The sequence below is a fragment of the Lytechinus variegatus genome, chromosome 18 (genome assembly GCF_018143015.1).
Source record: "Lytechinus variegatus isolate NC3 chromosome 18, Lvar_3.0, whole genome shotgun sequence".
NCBI classification, from domain to species: Eukaryota; Metazoa; Echinodermata; class Echinoidea; order Temnopleuroida; family Toxopneustidae; genus Lytechinus; species Lytechinus variegatus.
The window spans coordinates 1,010,244-1,028,968 of NC_054757.1; the positions used below are offsets into that span (position 1 = coordinate 1,010,244).

The following is an 18,725-nucleotide window of genomic DNA, read 5'->3' on the forward strand; positions in this document are numbered from 1 at the left end:
CTCACTGTTCCTTTTGTTTTTTATTGTTTGAATAATAGAATATTTATTTTTTTTTTACAGATTTGAGAACCGACTTGACTGAAACCATGTAGTGTTGAACAATGCTTATTCAACATGTTCAGGGGGAAATAAATCATTGTTTCACTTGACCATCAGGAGAAAATTAGAATATTTCATACAATAAAAAGGATGTGCATATAACTGTTTTGTGAAATCAAGCAAAATTTCAAATATCATTACTTTCTTATTTTACATCCGATTTTGATGAAATTTTCAGTGTTATGTTTGTTGGACTTTTCTCTTTTTATTACAATCAATTTTTTGTTGGGGTGGACTTGTCGTTTAATGTCTTTGTTTTCCCAAAAGCAAGGATATCATGCCCTTTGATTTCTTCTTCCATTAGAGTATATCCCTCTTGTAGAGTATTGTCATATTTCACTACTTGGTCTGACTGTTTTTAACAAATCAATACCAGTAACTCCAAAGTTGAAACTAGATGAAAATGTTGGCATGCAATTTTGCAAAGGCATACTTCAAGCAAATTTTCCCCACCAGAAACTGTTCCAGGACAAGTCCACCACAGCAAAAATTTGATTTGAAAAAAAAAGTGCAACAAGCATAACACTAGAAATTTCATCAAAATCGGATGTACAATCAGAAAGTTATGACATTTCAAAATTTTTATTTACTTAATTTCACAAAACAGTTATATGCACATCCTGGCCAGTATGCGAATGAGGAGACTGATGGCGTCATACATTCACTATTTCTTCTGTATTTTATTATAGGAAATATGTAATATTCAAATTTTCTCCTCAATGTCATAAGAAACGATTGACTTCTCCCTGAAGTGTGAAGTTAGCATTGTTTAATACCATTTGATTCAGTCAAGTTGCTCCTTATTGTCAAAATCTGTAAAAAAGCAAAAAAAATGGTTAATTCAAACAATAAAAAAGCAAAAGAAATAGTGAGTGAAGGACATCATCGACTGTCTCATTTGCATGTCACTGAATTATGCATATCACTGTTTTGTGAAAATTAGGCAAAACTTTAAAACGTCATGTAACTTTCTTATTTCATATCCGATTTTAATGAAATGTTCAGCATTACGCTACTTTGATTTTTCTCTATTTATTCAAATCAACATTTTTCTGGGGTGGACTTGAATTGATCATAGTCACAGCAAGTCCTCCAATCACATTTCAACATGTTCAAGGTAAATATACCCACTGCTTTTCTAAATATCGGAGTTGGGAATGGCTGTATTTTGGCTTAGATCACAACTTCTTTTGTATTGATCTATCCTGCCAGACATCGCTTTGGCATAATGTTGATATGGACTGAATTACTTAGTGGCCAAAAAGATTTGCCTGCAGGCATATGCCGGCAGTTTGTTCGCATGATCTGGTCACTAATTTCAGTTCAGTCTATATCGAAATTACGGTGCAGCCGAGACCATGCAAAGCGATGTCGGAGGACTCCAAAGATGACGTTGAGATTGAAGCCGAATTAATATAATTATACAGCCATTCCGATCGCTAGACTAATCTATTTGGAATAGCGGTGGGCACATTATATAGTTTATTGACCTCGACAGTCAAAATGTGACAGAGAGACTTGCCATATTTGTGAACAATTTTTGGTGGGGAAATTAGCTTGAACTTTGTTTTTGTCTTCAATTCAAAGTCAGCCGGTGTACATTATTTGTTTGCATCAAAATGTCTACATTTTTCATGTTTTTGTAATTTGTTCCGTTTTATTTCTTAGCATTCAACTTGAAATTGAATAATATTGCTGAAGTACGATATTAGCTTTGCCAGGCTGTAATGGTGGTGTGGTCGACGGTCTTAGACCAAAAGCTTTGGTCTCTCTCTCAATCATGTTGTTAAGTTATGTTTATTGTTGGTTGTTCAGGAAGTTCAGCTGAACTCTCATATAAATACAAAAAAGTTCAGCTGAAGAAAAAACTCCGTTGGCTTCAGTCACTCACCAAACACAGAGTCAGAGACCAAAGTACGAAGAGAAATTACAACTCCTCGAAACAGACGGCTACCAGCTGTCTAGTGTGGTCTTTGCAATAATTTACCCTTACTTTTTGATAGAAAATCATGCAAACAATGCACTCATGTATATTGATTATTGCGCCACACAGCGAAACCGACCGCAGCGGCCGGCGGATCGCGGAGCGGAGCCCGGAGCTCGAGAAGCAGCAGGGCCTAGCGATAATCGATAGCCTAAAGCTAGGCGCCGGCCGGCTAGCTAGCTAGCAGTAGCAGCCCCCATTCCCGGAATCGAAATCGAATGTTGATGTCCCGAGTGGCCTCAGCTGCTCACTGATTCAGGTAAACACTAACTAAATTAATTGTCTCTACCGGTATATTAATGTATTAGTGAGAGCAATGGCTTGACACATTAAAATAAAAAGTATTGAATACGGATTTATAACTTACTGTGACCTAAATTAGGGTAAGGTGCCACTGCCACTGCACTGTCGGAGAGCTCGCAGCTGCATGCAATTAATGAAGAATTCTTGTTGTGTGTCCCACCTATTGAAAATTTTGTTGTGGCATACCGGTACCGGTTTTAACGTGCACCTGTCTGACTCCGTATTTCGCTATCGAGTTGATGAAAATACTAGAGTTACTCAGTTAGATCTTTGAAGGCGTATCGTACAGTTGGTCTGGGTAAATTGTCACAATTATGTTTTGCAAGGATTTATTAAATGATTTTTATAAAACTTCACAGGGCTTAACTTTAACCTTGCAGTTGCAGTGGCAGTTGCACAACTGCCACAAGTTCATTGCCATTGGCACTGCTACCATCTGGCCTGTGGAGAATCTAACGTAGGACTATGGTATGCCAATGCTGTATAGAGCACACACTTTAAAAAATCATTAAAATATCACTTTTGTGACCAAAATTACTAATTTCCATATAGTTTTAATTTATTTATCATTAGTAATGTGGGAATAATTTTTGTATTCACCAGAGCGCTCAAAAACTTGAATTTTGGGCATATTTTTGTGTACGCCCTCTATTGGTGGAAAGTAATATGGCAAGAAAATTTTCATTTTTTGATCTCTATTTTTAATTAAGAAAAAATGATATAAAGAATCAAATTTAAATAAGAGCCAAGCGGTATGAATTAACAGGTCTAATGGAAACTGTCAGTGTAAAAAAATCAAGCATTTACCCCAAAGAAAAAGAGAAAATAAGCCAAACATTGCCACCTTTATTTTGTTACACATGGAGATATAACGGAGAACAAGGTTATATTATAACCTTGTTCATTGGATGAGTGTTCATTGGGTGATTTCAACTTACCGGTAAGGTGTTGAAATCCACTCCTAGTATGGTAGTGGATCGTATTACCGAACACTTTTCATGAATTTGATCATATCAAACACATTATTCCAATAAAATTCACTAAACTTTCACCATAAATACACAAATACCTACAAAATATAATTATGCAGAAATTTTTTTTCATTTTTACGACATCAGCTTCCAATCGGACCCCTCTTCGCACGTGAAATATTTTGGTCACTTGAAAAGGTATCGTATTACCGAACGTGTGTTTTCTATGGGAAAAGTTGGGAAAACAACAAAGTCGCTCATGAGCTATTTTGACCATATTTTATTGTTTTGAGGATATAAAGACTTTGAAATTGTGTTTTTGATAATTTTTTATCATTTTTCTATCTAAGTTCCCTTTGGAAGGAAGTTGCAAATGTTTAGTGCGTATTTGATTATTTTCTGACGCATATGATGCGCGCGTTCGGTAATACAAGGCCGGTCGGTAATACAATCACTCACTATACCAATGAGGTCCAGGGATTGGAAAAATCATGATTTCTATGATGCGCGCGTTCGGTAATACAAGGCCGGTCGGTAATACAATCACTCACTATACCAATGTGGTCCAGGGATTGGAAAAATCATGATTTCAAGTTCGGTGTTGGTGTTGGCAATCTCAAGCTCGTGAACAGGTGGCGAACACGATGAACATGATGAAACATCCCCGTAAAATTAGCTTTTAGTACAATTAAAATGAGTTCAAATTATTTGAGCTTTATATATTTTGATGAAGAATAATGTTCACTCTTTTGGATTCTTGAATTAATTAAATGCATTGGTATTCTGTATGATGAGAATTTAATGCATATCTCTCCGATTTCATTTTCGTCGTTGAGACTTCTCGCGTGAAGTTGAGATGATTTAGCAGCGCAGAGGCATGACGTCATGTGCTATCGATAAACGCAACCGGTATCGTTCTTCTGAACTCAGCTCGGTGTTGGAGCTCGGTTCAGCAGACTTTTTACGCTCTTTTAACACCAACACCGAACACCGTACTTGAAATCACCCATTGTACATGCTGTCGCTGGTGATTTTGCTTATTTGATATGCGAATACACTCATCCGGGTATTGTGATTTCTCTTGTTATACACTTGCGTGTATGATAAAATTGCACACATTGTGCATGGTAATGGCTATCTGAATAGTGATGGAATACCTAATCAATTGACTACTAACTTAGGAAAGGATGCGATATGAGTGTGCGTCATGCTAGCCTGGAGTGGGCCTGGAGGCGTCTGGGGAGTAAAAAACATTTACTTCGTCATTGGAGAGTAAGCCCGCGAAGTAAATGTTTTTTACTCCCCAGACGCCTCCAGGCTACGCCATGCCACATGCAGTTGATAGTAATGGGTGAATTGCAGCTTGGTTTACAACCTCAAAGGTGCAGAACCAAGAGGGGGAGTGGTGGGTGTACGTGCAGGCACACCTGTTTATTACGACCCCCCCCCCCAAAAAAAAAAAAACGCCAAGGCTAAGAAATCATTAATACCTTGATTTTTTGAGTTATGACCCAATGAGAGGTTATTCTTTCCATCCACAATGATCGAGTGGAATAACCTACGTCTGCGTGACGCTGTCATCAACTCGACATCAACAAGCTCATTCGATTGCAAGAAGGCCATCGACAGAACATTCTAATCTTCACTGCGCCCTCTCTCACCCGATGCGTTTATGACCAGATCTAGATGACCCGTTTTTACTTTTTTCTGGGGGGTGCTTGTCAGATTTTTCTTTAAACTTAACACCCTTTATTTGTGACTTGAATGATTTTGCTCTTTCAGATTTTTTTTTTCTATTTTTCAAAAATTTTTGCTTGTCAAATTTTATGGAGACCAATTATAACTCTAATTTTTTCTTATCAATTCTTGGATCCACATCTGCTGTGTTTCCTGTCTGTTTGCGCTCCCATTTTGTTTCCCACCAGTTTGTTTCAGAGGCTGATATTAACCAGTCTTTTACCAATTTGTCTAATTCCTGTTCTGCTGACTGTTCATTTGCCAAAGGCTGGAATGGTTATTTAGTCATATGAACTGAAAATTAGCCCAAATATGTATTGACCAATAGGCAATTAGAATAAAAGTTGAGACAAGTCGATAATGTTCAAGAGGAAAGCTTTTCCATGAGAGAAAAAGAAGCATGAGAGGTCACTCATCTCTTTGAAATTGATCAACCAATTTTAAGACAAATATTTCCCTTGCTGTTCAATCCATTAACAACAGAAACATACTACCCATAATAACCCATGTCAAAAAATTAAGAACCTATCTCATCTTGAAAACAGCATCACTGTACTCTCAAGTATCCCTTATCAACATAAATAATATTTTTTATTTCAGTTTCCGACACATGCCATAATCTTGGTCTGTTTCTCGACTCGAACGATGGTTACTCATATCCAATACATCTGTAAATCTATACCGTATCAGTTACACAACCTAGGGTTCATACACAAATATTTGACTCTTGACGCAACAGAGGAAATTGTCCATTCATTGATCTCATCTGGACTTGATTTCGGCAATGCACTTTTATTTAACCTACCTCAGTCCCAAATTACTTTACAAAAACTACATAATTATGCTGCTCGTATAGTGACCCTTCATAACAAATTTACCCATATCACACCTGTTCTTAAATCTTTACATTGGTTGCCCATGAGTGAACGTGTCAAATTCAAAATCCTTTTATTAGTATATCACTCAGTTCATGGCTCTGCTCCACAGTACAACACTGCTCTCATTAACACCTACCCACCATCTAGGCTTCTAGAAGTTCTACGTTCTAGTGACTCCGGTCTTCTGTTCCAAAATGTAAAACAAAGTGGGGGAAAGGGCATTCATCCATGCGGGGGCCTCGTTATGGAATTCCCTCCCAGAGAGATCCAGGATAGCAAATGTGTCAAAGCATTTAAGATTAAGCTTAAAACTTACCTCTATAACTCATTTTATCAATGATGATTTTTTGTTATTTTATTTTGCTCCCCCTTCACTTGTGCGCATTGAGCATCTCTTATGAGATGGATGTATGGCACCTAATAAAATTGCATATTTATTAAGATGACCCACAAGCTTTATGGGCTGTATGTCATAATGTAAGAAATTGGTGAGTGATCAGAATAGCTCATAGAATGATGACAGTGGTAACAACCTCATAATGTTTTAAATATTTAAATCTTCTGATATCTATATAAAGAAATGAATTGTGGACAAAAGAATGTTGTCACTTACATACCTGTATGTGATTACCCTAAAATTGAGCTTTTTCTGAGCTACATTTAATTTTTTTTCAAATTTTTTAATTCTTCATATCTCAACAAAGAAAGTAAGAAAAAAAAGTAATGTCTGATGTTGTCTTTACAGGTCATTTATACACAGAATCAAAATGTTTAGAGTACTTATAGTGGGAGCAGGCCCAACAGGGGCGCTGCTGGCCAATGCTCTACGACAAGAACTGCAACAGAAAGTTACCATTGTCATGTGGGATAAATCCAGAGGCACAGGTGAGATATTGTTATTTCTACTTACTTTTTTCTTATTTTGTAGTTATCTAAGTATATATGGGAGTTGAAAAGTTTCTCAAATTCTAGTCAGCATTAAGTTATTCTAGAATTTGTGTTTCAGTCATGAAATAATTCCTCTTTCAATTCAGTCATCATTCATCATCATTCTCATTACCATTAATTATTATAATCATCACCACTACCATTATCATCTTCTTCATCATCTTCATTATCATCGTCACCACCACCACAATCATCATCATCATCATTACCACAACCACGATCATCATCATCATTATCAACACCACCAAGATCACTATCTTTATTGTCATCATCATTATCATCACCACCACCATTATCATCATCATCATCATTACCACAACCACGGTCATTATCATCACCATCGTCATCAGTATCATCACCACCACCACAATCATTACCATCATCATCATCAACACCACCATAATCATCATCATTACCTTTAAAGAAAACCAAAACCCAAGAAGAGAAGCAATCTTATTGGAAAGAGTAAATTGAGAGGAACAATTTAAAAAAAAAATCATCAAAATCGGTTATGAAATAAGCAAGTTATGGACGATTAAAAAGTCTTGTTGTACTTACTATGTGGATCCTCAAATTGGCAAACGTTCTTCAAAATGGCTGATTTTGTGGACAACTCTCCTTTGTTTTGTACACATATTTTCAGTTTTTCCCCTATGTTTTACATATTTCACATTATCTCCTTCTGACCTTGACATATATGGTGTGGATTATATTTTCCCATGACATATGTTGTGCTCAGAAGGAGGCAAGATGCAATTTGAAAGATAATGAGGAAAATCTGAAAATTTGTGTACAAAACAAATGGAGAGTTGTCCACAAAATCAGCCATTTTGAAGCACGTTTGCCAATTTGAGGATGCCCATAGAAAGTACAACAAGAGTTTTCAAACTCCCATAACTTGCTTATTTCATAACCGATTTTGATGAAACTTTTTTTTTAATTGTTCCTCTCATTTTACTCTTTCCAATAAGATTACTTCTCTTCTTGGGTTTTGGTTTCCTTTAAGTTTCAATAACTTTGCCACAAATACTGGAAGAATCCTGATGCGACAGTCTAACATCTTGTCAGCTGATAAGTTTAAGGAGGCAGTAGGACAAGTAGGCCTACACATTTAGGTGATATTGACTTCTGAAATATCCAAGAATAGGCCTACTGAGAATCCCAATGCTGGTTTTTCCAGTGTCAGTCTAGCTTAATTTTGAAGGTTTCTATTGTGTGATCTTCAACTACCTTAGCTGGGAGACTGGGAATGAGTTCCAGTCATTGACTACTTGGTGACTAAAAGCTGTGTCTGACATTTGTTCTGCATCTCCGCTTCACAAGCTTGAATTTATGACCACATGTTGATCTGTCAGCTAGTTTAAGAATAAATGGCCTTGGTAAAGTTTGTAAATGATCTTACACACTTGAATCATGTCAGCCTCTTTTATTATTTAAAGCAGGAATTATGGATGATTTTTTTTCCTATCATCTTACAGGGGGCAGAATGAGTACAAGTAGGTCACCTGATGATCCCAACTGTATTGCTGATCTTGGAGCCCAATATTTGACAGTAACACCGGAATATGCTTCTCAACACTCGAGGTAAGAAGTGTAACACCAGAATATACTGTTCAATATTCAGGTTAGGAGGGTTATCACCAGAATATACTTCTCAATACCCACGGTAAGATGTGTAACACCAGAGTATACTTCTCATCACTCATGTAAAAGGTGTAACACTTGAATAAGCTTCTCAACACTCAAGTTAAGAGGTGTAGCACCAGAATATACTTTTCAACATTCAGGTTAGGAGGGTTATCACCAGAATATACTTCTCAAAATTCAAGGTGAGACATGTAACACCAGAGTATACTTCTCATCACTTATGTAAAAGGTGTAACACTGGAATATGCTTCTCAAGTTAAGAGGTGTAGCACCAGAATATACTTTCAACATTCAAGGTAGGAGTTGTCATACCAAAATATGCTTTCCAATATTTAAAGTAAGAGATGTGTAACTGTTACAGAGCTGCCAAGTAGTACTGATTTTCAGTATTTAGTACTGAAAAAGTGAGAATACTGATAGTTTCATGTAAACTACTGATTTCTAAAGTTTCATTTGTATGTGTGGTCCTATGGTATGTTTTGAAAATACTGAAGTGATATTTTTGGAAACCCTATTTGTTTTAATACCTCTTTTATGCTTGTATCTATGATGAATACTTGTGTATGATAATTTATTGTCAGTAGGGGGTTAACTTCTGTTTTTTAAGCAAACAGTATATATTGTAATCTTGATCTTGAATCTTGATGTTTGATATTTTGTTTATTTTATTTATTTAATATTTTTTTAGGTATTACAAGGACCTGACGGAAGCTGGACTGATTCAGCCTCTTTCAGGCAAAATTGAAGGGATCAAAGAAAAATATGTTAACCCTGAAACCAAGAACTATGTCACACCTAAAGGTATCAGCTCAATTGTGAAACACTTCATCCAGAAATCAGGTAAAATTGACTTTTTCATATTAGTCCATCTAAAACCTTGGTAAAGTGTCAGAAATATGAATTATTCTCAAGTATCATTCCAATATTACAAAAGCGTAGTAGTTTTATATAAACAAGACAAAAATATGCAGGTGTTTTATTTTTTGTTCAGGCAAATTTTGATGTAAAGTCAGTAAATATATCATGAATTTACATATCACAACCGTTTTAGGTGACACACATTCATATTATCGAGGAATTAATTAGAATAGTGATTGAACCTAAGGGGGAAGTGTCAAAGCTGAAGGGTTATTCTAGCACTGAGTAATAGCATGTGAAGGTGTTTCAACTTGCACTTCAGGAAGCATTTAATGAAAGCACCCATTGAGAAGCTTTGAAAATTTTGTAAACAATGAAAGGCTTGCATTGAAAAACTTGTTGATGTTGATCTACAGATATCATTTAAATTTTAGCTAATGCAAAGTGATTATATTAACATGAATTTTGTCTGACAAGTGGTTTTATGAAAGACCCCCCTGGATACCTCTTGATGAAACTTGTAAACTGGTAGATTGACATTATCTGACAGTTACCATAGTAACAGTAACAGCCAATGAAAACCATGGACAATATCAGATCTGACAACTTGTCAGACAACAAGTGTTGATCAATGAAAAATGAAGCATCCAATCTTATTAATTGTGGCAATACTAACTATTATCTGGTTCACTATATTCTCCCCTGATTAGCTTTTTACATTCAGGACCCTTACTATTAATATTTACTATTGCTTGCAGTTTTGACTACATAATTTGCCACAAACTTACAACTCTAATCAATTGTGCAATTTTAAATTTCTTTTATGTAACTGAGCCAAATAATGTTGCAGGATACAAAATACAATGAAAATGGCTTTAAGATTGTTTTTATCAGATTTACCTAATGACCCAGATCTTATGGTCCATTTTTTAGATTCATATTTATTTGTTGGTTGTCAGTTTCCATTTTAAAGAAAAAGGCAAGATGTGGTACCAATCATAGAATGAGTTTGAACTGATACCAATCAAATAACCACCCAAGTGTTTGTAAATATATAATGCTATATGATTCTTATAGAAAATGTGTTATTGCTGAGAAATTGACTAAATATAACCATGGCATTCCAGCCAGATGCCAGATTATTTTCCAGGCAATAAAAATAGACCATCATACATCAGGGAAAAGATTACACAGGTGCTAGGGGTGACTTACATGTAGCTGTCAAAAAGCTTAAAGGGGAATCCAACCCAAATAAAAACTTGTTTTTATAAGGAAAGAAAAATCAGACAAGTTGATTGCTGAAAGTTTGAACAATATTGGACAAACAGCAAGAAAGTTATGATTTTTTTAAAGTTGTAAATGTTGGTAATCACTGTACCCATGGAGACTTCAAATTGGCCACATATGGGATGTCATAGTGATGTAAGGCAAGGACTACTCTTCCATGTACTCCAATACATATTATGGATAAAATGCCATTTTTCCCAAAAGTTTTATTTCAAATTATATTTTTCTTTCATGAGGACATAAAACAATATACTATCTGGGTTATATTTAGATTACTGCCCCAGGGAAATGGGTACTTAGGAGAAAACCACAAATCCCTGATAATAAAGTACATGGCTTATGGGAAAGTTGTCCTTGCCCCTTGTCATAATTTACTTACCCAGTTGCCAATTTGAATCTGCATAGTATTAGTGATCTCAATTTTAAAGCAGCTATAACTTTCTTATTGTTTGTCCAAATTCTTTCAAATTTTCACAATTCTGTTAAATTTATTTTTCTCCTTCCCAACAAAACATTTTATGGCCAAGGCTGGATTCCCCTTTAAAAGCACTCTGGAAGTGAAAAAAAGAAGCCCTGGAATTCCCTATTCATTGCAGTGTTAAAGCTTATCCAATTTTGCAGATATAGGCAGGAAGTTGAGAAAAGTAGCCCCCCCCAAAAAAAAAAAAATGTCTGTCATACATGTGCTTATCTCTCTCGGTGATCATCTGTGTGACCCCTTTCAGCCTAGATCAGGTTTGGAAGATTTAGTTAGGTCTATAGGTGGTTTCAAACCTCCCCAATTGTAAGAATCCCTGTTAAATTACAAGAAAATTTGTAGGCTAAAAAATACCCATTAATTATTCCTGCATTCACACCACCCCGAAACATGCCCTTCAAGATAAGTTCCTGAAGTCACGAGCATGCATAGTATGGTCTGTTGAGCAGGCAAGGCACAAGATTCAAAATCACTAGCACAGCAGCCACCCACGGCGCCCGCGCCCAACTACACGCTGGGCTAAAAGTTCCTGTAAATCGCTTTCAACATTGTCAAAACACCTGCGACCTTGGAAAAATCCCTGTGAAAGTTCTTGTAATTTTGACAAGTACCTGCTATTCAGTGGGTATTTTGTTTGGGGGAGAATACGCATTATTTGCTTTCACATTGCCAATATTACCTGGTATTTTCTGATCGGGTAAATTTCCCAATATGGAAATACGTAGAACTGACGAACTACGGGGTGGTCTGAAACCACCTTAGCTTTCAAGTCATTTATTCAATTTTTTTTTCATTTAAAGGTGCTTCTGTGCAGTTTGAACATCATCTATCGAGAGTAGATATCAAAGAAGAATCGGTGGGTAAACCTAAACTCTCTGTGTCTGCGACAACTGCTTCTCAAACTGACAGTGGATATGACGCTGTGGTCTTGACAATGCCAGTCCCACAGATTCTAAAACAACAGGGATTCACTCGACATTGTCTAGGTACAAAACTAATATGCCTGAATTCACAAAGGTGGCTTTGAGAACCACCAGTTAAACCCATGGTTTATATGCAGATTTCATATCTAAATGACTCTTATTTGCAGCGTATATTTAAAAAATCCCAATATCAATGCACGCTTTAGTCACAGTACGAAATGAGTGGAATCATGAATAAAGTAATGTGGATAACTATGGCAACAGGGTCAATTTGGCACACTGTGACAAATCCGTATTGGTCATTTTTGTTTTAGATACACTGTAATTTAAGTGTTATTGATACAGGACATCTGTATAAACCATGGGTCCAACCGATGGTTTTCAAAACCCCTTTGTAAATTCGGGCCATAGGGTCTAAAATATTAGTAATATTTGATGTGATTTTCTTGTAATATAGGTATATTTTGTTCTTAATTGATTTTCTCCAAAGAAATTATAAAGTGATGATAAGTTCTTCAAATGATATATCTCAAATATAAACTTTTTAATCTTATTGTTTGGAATAGATATAATATATTTTTCTTTTACTTATTTTTTAAATTGATTTTGATCATTAATTTTCTTCTTATTCTTCTTTTGTTGAATTGATTGACAATCTGTCATATTTTACTATTTTCGCTATTGTATAAAATATCTTTCTTCTCCTTACATTATTATAGCATTTCCAATATATTTACTTCCTTTCAATGTGAAAAAGAGAATAATTTCACAATGTAATCAATTTTTGTTATGTTGATGTTAAATCATTTTGCTCAATTGACATAAAAAATCTCAACAAAAACAAACCACTATCTTCACCCCAGTTCCAAAACTAGTTCCTCTTGCCCTGCCCTTTTATGATGTGATCTTATCTGTCAGCACAGTACATTCATTATGACAATTTTTGGTGAAACCTAGGTATCACTGTTGATCATTGTGACTCTCCAAGGGTGACACCAACGTATGGGGGGGGGGGAAGATGACCATTTTAAGGGTAACATGATCTTTTTTATCAATTTGTTAATGGATGGTAAAGGGTCACTGATTTGGACCTCACATTCTGATAACATTCTTTCTTGCCCTCAGCTTTTTTTTCTTTCGTTTTTTCACTTCTTTAAAAAATGCATTACTTGAAGAAAAAAAATACTTGATAAATAATAGGGCACAGTCTTCCCAGTCCCTACAGCGCTGCCCCTCTAATGCTCTAACGTAACTCCTTGTCTGATCAGGGCATGTGGAGTCACCATTTCCTTTTCTCTTATAATACATTTTCAGAAAAGGACAAGACACTTCTTGCGGATCTTGAAGCCGTCCAGTATTCATCACGCTTTGCTCTTGGTCTGTTTTACCCACCTGGAGTGGTCATTGACGTTCCTTACGTGGGGAAGTATGTTGAGGGTAATCCTTGCATTCGATGGATCTCGGTCGATAATGAGAAGAGAGGAATAGGTGAGAAATTTAGTACTGTATTCTGTTTGATTTTATATTTGTTATCCTGACATCTTTCTTTCTCTTTTTTTTATTTTTCTTTTATTTTTTAAGTGTGACTCTTAAGTCATACTGTGAAACACCCCTCTGTTTGTAAATCAAATTTTTATTTGACAAAGTAAAAAAAATGAAAAGTAGATGAAGGGGAAATTAGACCGAATGGAAATAAGACCATCTGGGCAATAGACTTTATAGTATAAGACTGTGATAATGGAGTAAAATAATAGTAGACCAAACGGCCGTTTTCTGAAGTCAGATTTAACTTAAACTCAGTTTTAAAGTTGTGGTTTGAATATTGATAGCCAATTGTTACATAAATCACGAACAGTAGATATATCATATTTCAACTCATTTGGCTCTCAAATCATTCATAATTGTCTAAGAAGTATAAATAAACGATTGTCTTCACCATCGATGAATCAGGAAAGAGTAGAGTAAACGTAAGAAACATACAAATTAATACAAATTTTGACACCTTTGGCTTCCCTTAATTTTAGCACAGAGTTAGACCATGATCTAAGTTAAACCTGACTTCATAATACAGGTCAAATTCGCAAAGGTGGTTTTTTAAACCATCGGTTGAACCCATGGTTTATGCAGATTTCCTGTTGTAAATTACGCTTATTTACAGTGTATAATTAAAAAATTCCAGTGCTGATGGGCGATTTTGTCACAATGCGCCAAATTGTCGCCTGTTGCCGTGGTTAAATATGCTGATTTATTCATGAGTCCACTGTTTGAAGAGTGGACTCATTAATTCAAAACAGTGGACTCATGAATAAAATAGTGTGGAGAACCACGGCAACAGGCATCAATTTGGCGCACTGTGACATTCGTGAGAATCAGCATTGGACATTTTTTTAATTATACACGGTAAATAAGTGTAATTTATACAGGAAATCTGCATAAACCATGAGTTCAACCGATGGTTTTAAAAACCACCATTGTGAATTCAGGCCTTTACATTTACATTATAATCTCTTTTTCATCCAGATGGGCAGACACATGGGACTTCTCTTGTCGTTCATACAAGTGTGCCGTTTGGTATCAAACACATAGACATGCCAAAGCCTGATGTTCAACCAATCATCATCAAGCATCTTAATGACATCATCCCTAACCTACCAGAGCCTAGCAGTATTAAATGTGTGGGATGGAGATATTCTCAGGTAAGTATATCCCTTTTTACCCAAAAGATTTGTGTCAAGGTAATAGTTATGTTAATCCATTAATATTATGATTCATCCAGTAATCTTGAATATATTAGTCATTAATGAATCTTTTGCTGGAATCTGTGAAAATTGAAGAGTCAACTCACAATTCTCTTTTTTATGGTAGTTTTGTAGTAGTGGTAGGCATTGGTATATATGGAAGCTTTGAAGTCTTATCCACTTGATGAGATGGCAAGAAATTGTATCTAAACAAATTGAACCTTTTTATTATATTATTGTTATCTAGTACAGCGCTTCTCAAACGGTGGGCCGCGAAGCTATCCCAGGTGGGACGCATGAAGCTCCAGAGGAAGAAAAAAAAATGGGGTGAAAACTATAGTATATTTCAGTCACAGAATTGGACCTGTCCGACAGCCCGAATACGTTATGTTTGATTGATCTTCGTGGGTCAAACAAAGCTAAAGCATGCTTTATGCAAGTTGCAATATGCATACACATTATGATGGTTTCAATCTAACTTTGGTGTGAACGTCATAATCATAATGTATGCATATTTTGTAGAATTTAGTCAATTGTCGCCCATTTACCGGACCTTTGCAAATGCAGTTAGTACTTGAACTGTTTGTTTCAAACGTGCTTCAGGGTTGTGTTCAAATATCGCGACAACATACTTTCATCAAAATGGACCTTTTTAAAGCGATTTAAAAAAGGGCAAGGGAGGAAACAAATTGAAAAATCTCTGAATGAAACTGTAAGAAAATATGACCCTAAATACATTAAATTTTGATTCATCATGATTGGCAGTGATGTAAAATCATAAGTAATGTGTGTCGAATATTGAAGGTATTCAGCATTCTTGTTATTAAGTTGTCATGGTTGTATATGTTTGGAGAAGGAGCTCAAAGGCCGGGCTACTGAAAGTATACGCACGAATATGCTCATGAAACCATTATCTTTTAGTCGAGACAAGTAGTCATATTGCTTTCTTAAAATTTTGGTAGGTGGGCCTAAAAAAAATTTGAGAGCCAAAGTGGTCCTCGAGTGAAAAAAGGTTGAGAAGCGCTGATCTAGTACATATCTTGCCATTATGACATAAAACTTATTGTAAGTTGACTCGGCAAGTTACCATATCTTGAATATTAACATAATTAGGCTATTAAGCTGAGATGGCATGATAAAAATGTCTTGCCATTTCATCAAACAGATGACACTTTAAAGCCTCTATAGGCGAACTCGTGGCTGCCTGAAAATTGACAGATTTTCAAGTAAAAATCTGCAGATTTTTAACATCTCCCTGATTCATACATTGGATCGTGTGTATTTGGGAAAGATCTCAATCTTTCCTCAGTAATTTCTCCCTGGAAGGTGAATATTATACTTGGCAGCTTGGGAACTCCCTCGGCCTGGTTCATAAACAAATAGGGCGGTTCCATGACGTCTTCTCTAGCAACAGTTGCTCCACTGCTGTAAATTCCACACACTAATGGAACAGTCAAATACACCATTGATTTAACCTATCCTAAACCTAACCACAAACCTAGTGTTAAAATCTATTGCAATCCTATATCCTAGATGAAATAATAAAGCCTGGAGCGATTGTCGCCAGAGCAAATGTTGTGTCACCGGTAGCCGCCTTCAGACGTATTTTACACTTGCACATTTTATGCCCTTCATTGACATATCACATTTCACTGAACACAATGTTCATTGTACACAATACATCACAATGCAAGTAATAGTACATCGTCAATTTTGACACCCCTCTTTATATCATTCATTACGTTGATATTCCAGGTCAGTAAACCTCTGGCAGGGGCTCCTGGTCATGTGACCATCGCAGAACAACCAAGCTACCTGTTATTGGCTGCTGGGGATGGATTTAGTCATTCTAACTTTGATGGCTGCATAGTCTCTGCCGAGAGTACTCTTGCGAGGCTGCTGGAATTCTACAAGAAAACCTCACAGCTATAAAAATACATAGAGGTGATATCTTTTATGAGATTGTTAGATGAATCATTATCAAATGATTGGACTCTTCTATACGTTAATGCCCTGTCATATACTGCCATCTAGGAAACTGATAATCACGTTTAATAACTGAACTCCTTTAAGATCAGTTCCTGCATTGAATAAAATACATGAAGCACCTTATGTATTTCCACCCTGTTGGAGTATTACATGCTTTGTTTTTTGAGGATGATATGTGGTATTATATCTTGAAATCAGACTTTCTACCATTCCCCCCCCCCATGTTTTCTTCTCTTAAATGTCACACCCCAGTGGCATATGCAGGATTTTTGAAAGGGGGGTCAAGCTGTAAGAAATGTTGACAACCAAAAAATAAATAAATAACTAAATAAATAAGTAAATAAATAAATAAATTCTATAAAGGGGGGTTGTGGTATAAAAAAAATTGAAGGGGGGGGGGTTGAACACCTGTAACCCCCCCCCCCTGCTTACGCTACTGTCACACCCCTATTTTTGTTGATACATTGATGACAAAACCCAAATTTCTAGTCAGCAGGCACAGACCCTACTTGAAACTGACCAAATGGTGGTTTTTATACCAATCTAGCACAAAAAAGGACAATTTGTAGAATTGCAGCACAATACATTCAAATCCTGGTGTTGTAAGAAAATATTTGCAATTAATTTGCAACTTTACTAGTGATAGATCATGTTAAATAATGAAAATTGATTCATTCTTGTTGATGCAAAAAGCAGACCAATGATCAATAGTGAATTTACATTTGATTTACAATTGATTTTGGTACCTAAAATTGAATTGCAAGAAATTGCAAATTTACTGCAAAACCTCATAATACAGACCAGGGCCCTGTTGCATAAAACTTTCTTTATAGTAACTTTACCATCCACTGGAAGTTACAATGGAATCCTTGATTCTGATTGGTTGTTGAGCTCTGATACCAAGGTAGTTACCATCTGGTGAAAAGTTACCAAACTGGTACTGTTATTCCATGTGGCTCTGGTAACAGTGCCCAGCAATCAATAAAAATCAAGAATATCATGAAATACATATTGAACACACATTGTGCCCACTTTTGTTGCATCAGTATATCTTGTATGTTTGAAAAGAAATTAAAGGATAATACATATCCTCAAATTAGCAATAAAATGTTAATATTATGATCAGTGGATAATTTCAAGTCCAGTGTTGGTGTTGTGTTGTTGTTGGGTGCACAATTATTCGGATTGCATATTCCAGCTCCAAAACTTATTTTGAGTTTGCAAAAATGATCTAGATCACAATATTAATAGCTCAATACCTAATGAGTGAGTTTTAAGGACCAACCTTATTTTATTTTTGGTTTTATGTTCATGTATTCAAAGTTGACCTAACACCAACACCAAAATGTCAACACTGAACTTGAAATCACCTGTCTTGCTATGTAAATGGAAAATTTCTCAGTTCCAAATACATTGGTAAGGAAGCGTAGTGGCCCAGTGGATTAGTCACCGGACTTTGAAACAGAGGGTTGTGGGTTCAAATCCCTGCCAATATGGCGTAGTTGCCTTCAGCAAGAAATTAATCCACATTGTGCTGCACTCAACCCAGGTGAGGTGAATGAGTACCTGGCAGGAATTTATTCCTTGAAATGCCGAGCGCGTAAAGCTGATTGAGCTACAGCCAGGGTAATAATATCCAAGTCTTTTGGAAGCACATAGAGCATATTCATAATGTGTTATGTGCTATACAAGAACTGACTATTATTATTGGTAAAGTATTTCTATGTGCGTCAGGGATGTAAAGTTGAAATGATATGCAGCAATAAAAGAGCTGTTGGTGGTAATATGAAGAACAGAAACAAAGCTTTTACTGTAGGTGTGTGAAATAGTTTGTTTGTATACAATATTTTTTTGTCTTCATTGCACAAATCATGGAGTATTCATT

At 35.9% G+C, this 18,725-nt stretch overlaps 2 protein-coding genes across 3 annotated transcripts in view; one reads left to right on the forward strand and one right to left on the reverse strand.

Moving 5' to 3' along the window:
* LOC121431705 (DNA-binding protein SMUBP-2-like) overlaps positions 1 to 2,735 on the reverse strand; it is a 40,006-nt gene extending 37,271 nt beyond the window's left edge. The window contains exon 1 of one of the 2 annotated variants that reach the window (XM_041629359.1): positions 2,451 to 2,735. The gene's annotated coding sequence lies outside the window, so the exon portion shown is untranslated. Of the gene's footprint in view, positions 1 to 1,990; positions 2,154 to 2,450 lie in introns of those variants that run through there. The other variant, XM_041629360.1, reaches the window with a different exon arrangement.
* A 3,960-nt stretch (positions 2,736 to 6,695) lies between these two features.
* LOC121432187 (renalase-like) lies at positions 6,696 to 17,176 on the forward strand. Its single transcript, XM_041630043.1, has 7 exons — positions 6,696 to 6,857; positions 8,399 to 8,504; positions 9,256 to 9,407; positions 11,991 to 12,176; positions 13,428 to 13,601; positions 14,634 to 14,809; positions 16,607 to 17,176. The coding sequence occupies exons 1-7, from the start codon at positions 6,740 to 6,742 to the stop codon at positions 16,781 to 16,783; spliced, it is 1,089 nt and encodes a 362-aa protein (XP_041485977.1). The 5' UTR covers positions 6,696 to 6,739; the 3' UTR covers positions 16,784 to 17,176.
* The last annotated feature ends 1,549 nt before the right edge of the window (positions 17,177 to 18,725 follow it).

What these genes read in the sequence shown, in the direction of transcription:
- LOC121432187 (XM_041630043.1), top strand. Translation starts at nt 6,740, where the DNA reads ATGTTTAGAGTACTTATAGTGGGAGCAGGCCCAACAGGGGCGCTGCTG. An exon ending in ATTCACTCGACATTGTCTAG is followed by an intron (nt 12,177 to 13,427) that starts GTACAAAACTAA and finishes ATACATTTTCAG; the next exon opens with AAAAGGACAAGACACTTCTT. An exon ending in TGGGATGGAGATATTCTCAG is followed by an intron (nt 14,810 to 16,606) that starts GTAAGTATATCC and finishes TTGATATTCCAG; the next exon opens with GTCAGTAAACCTCTGGCAGG.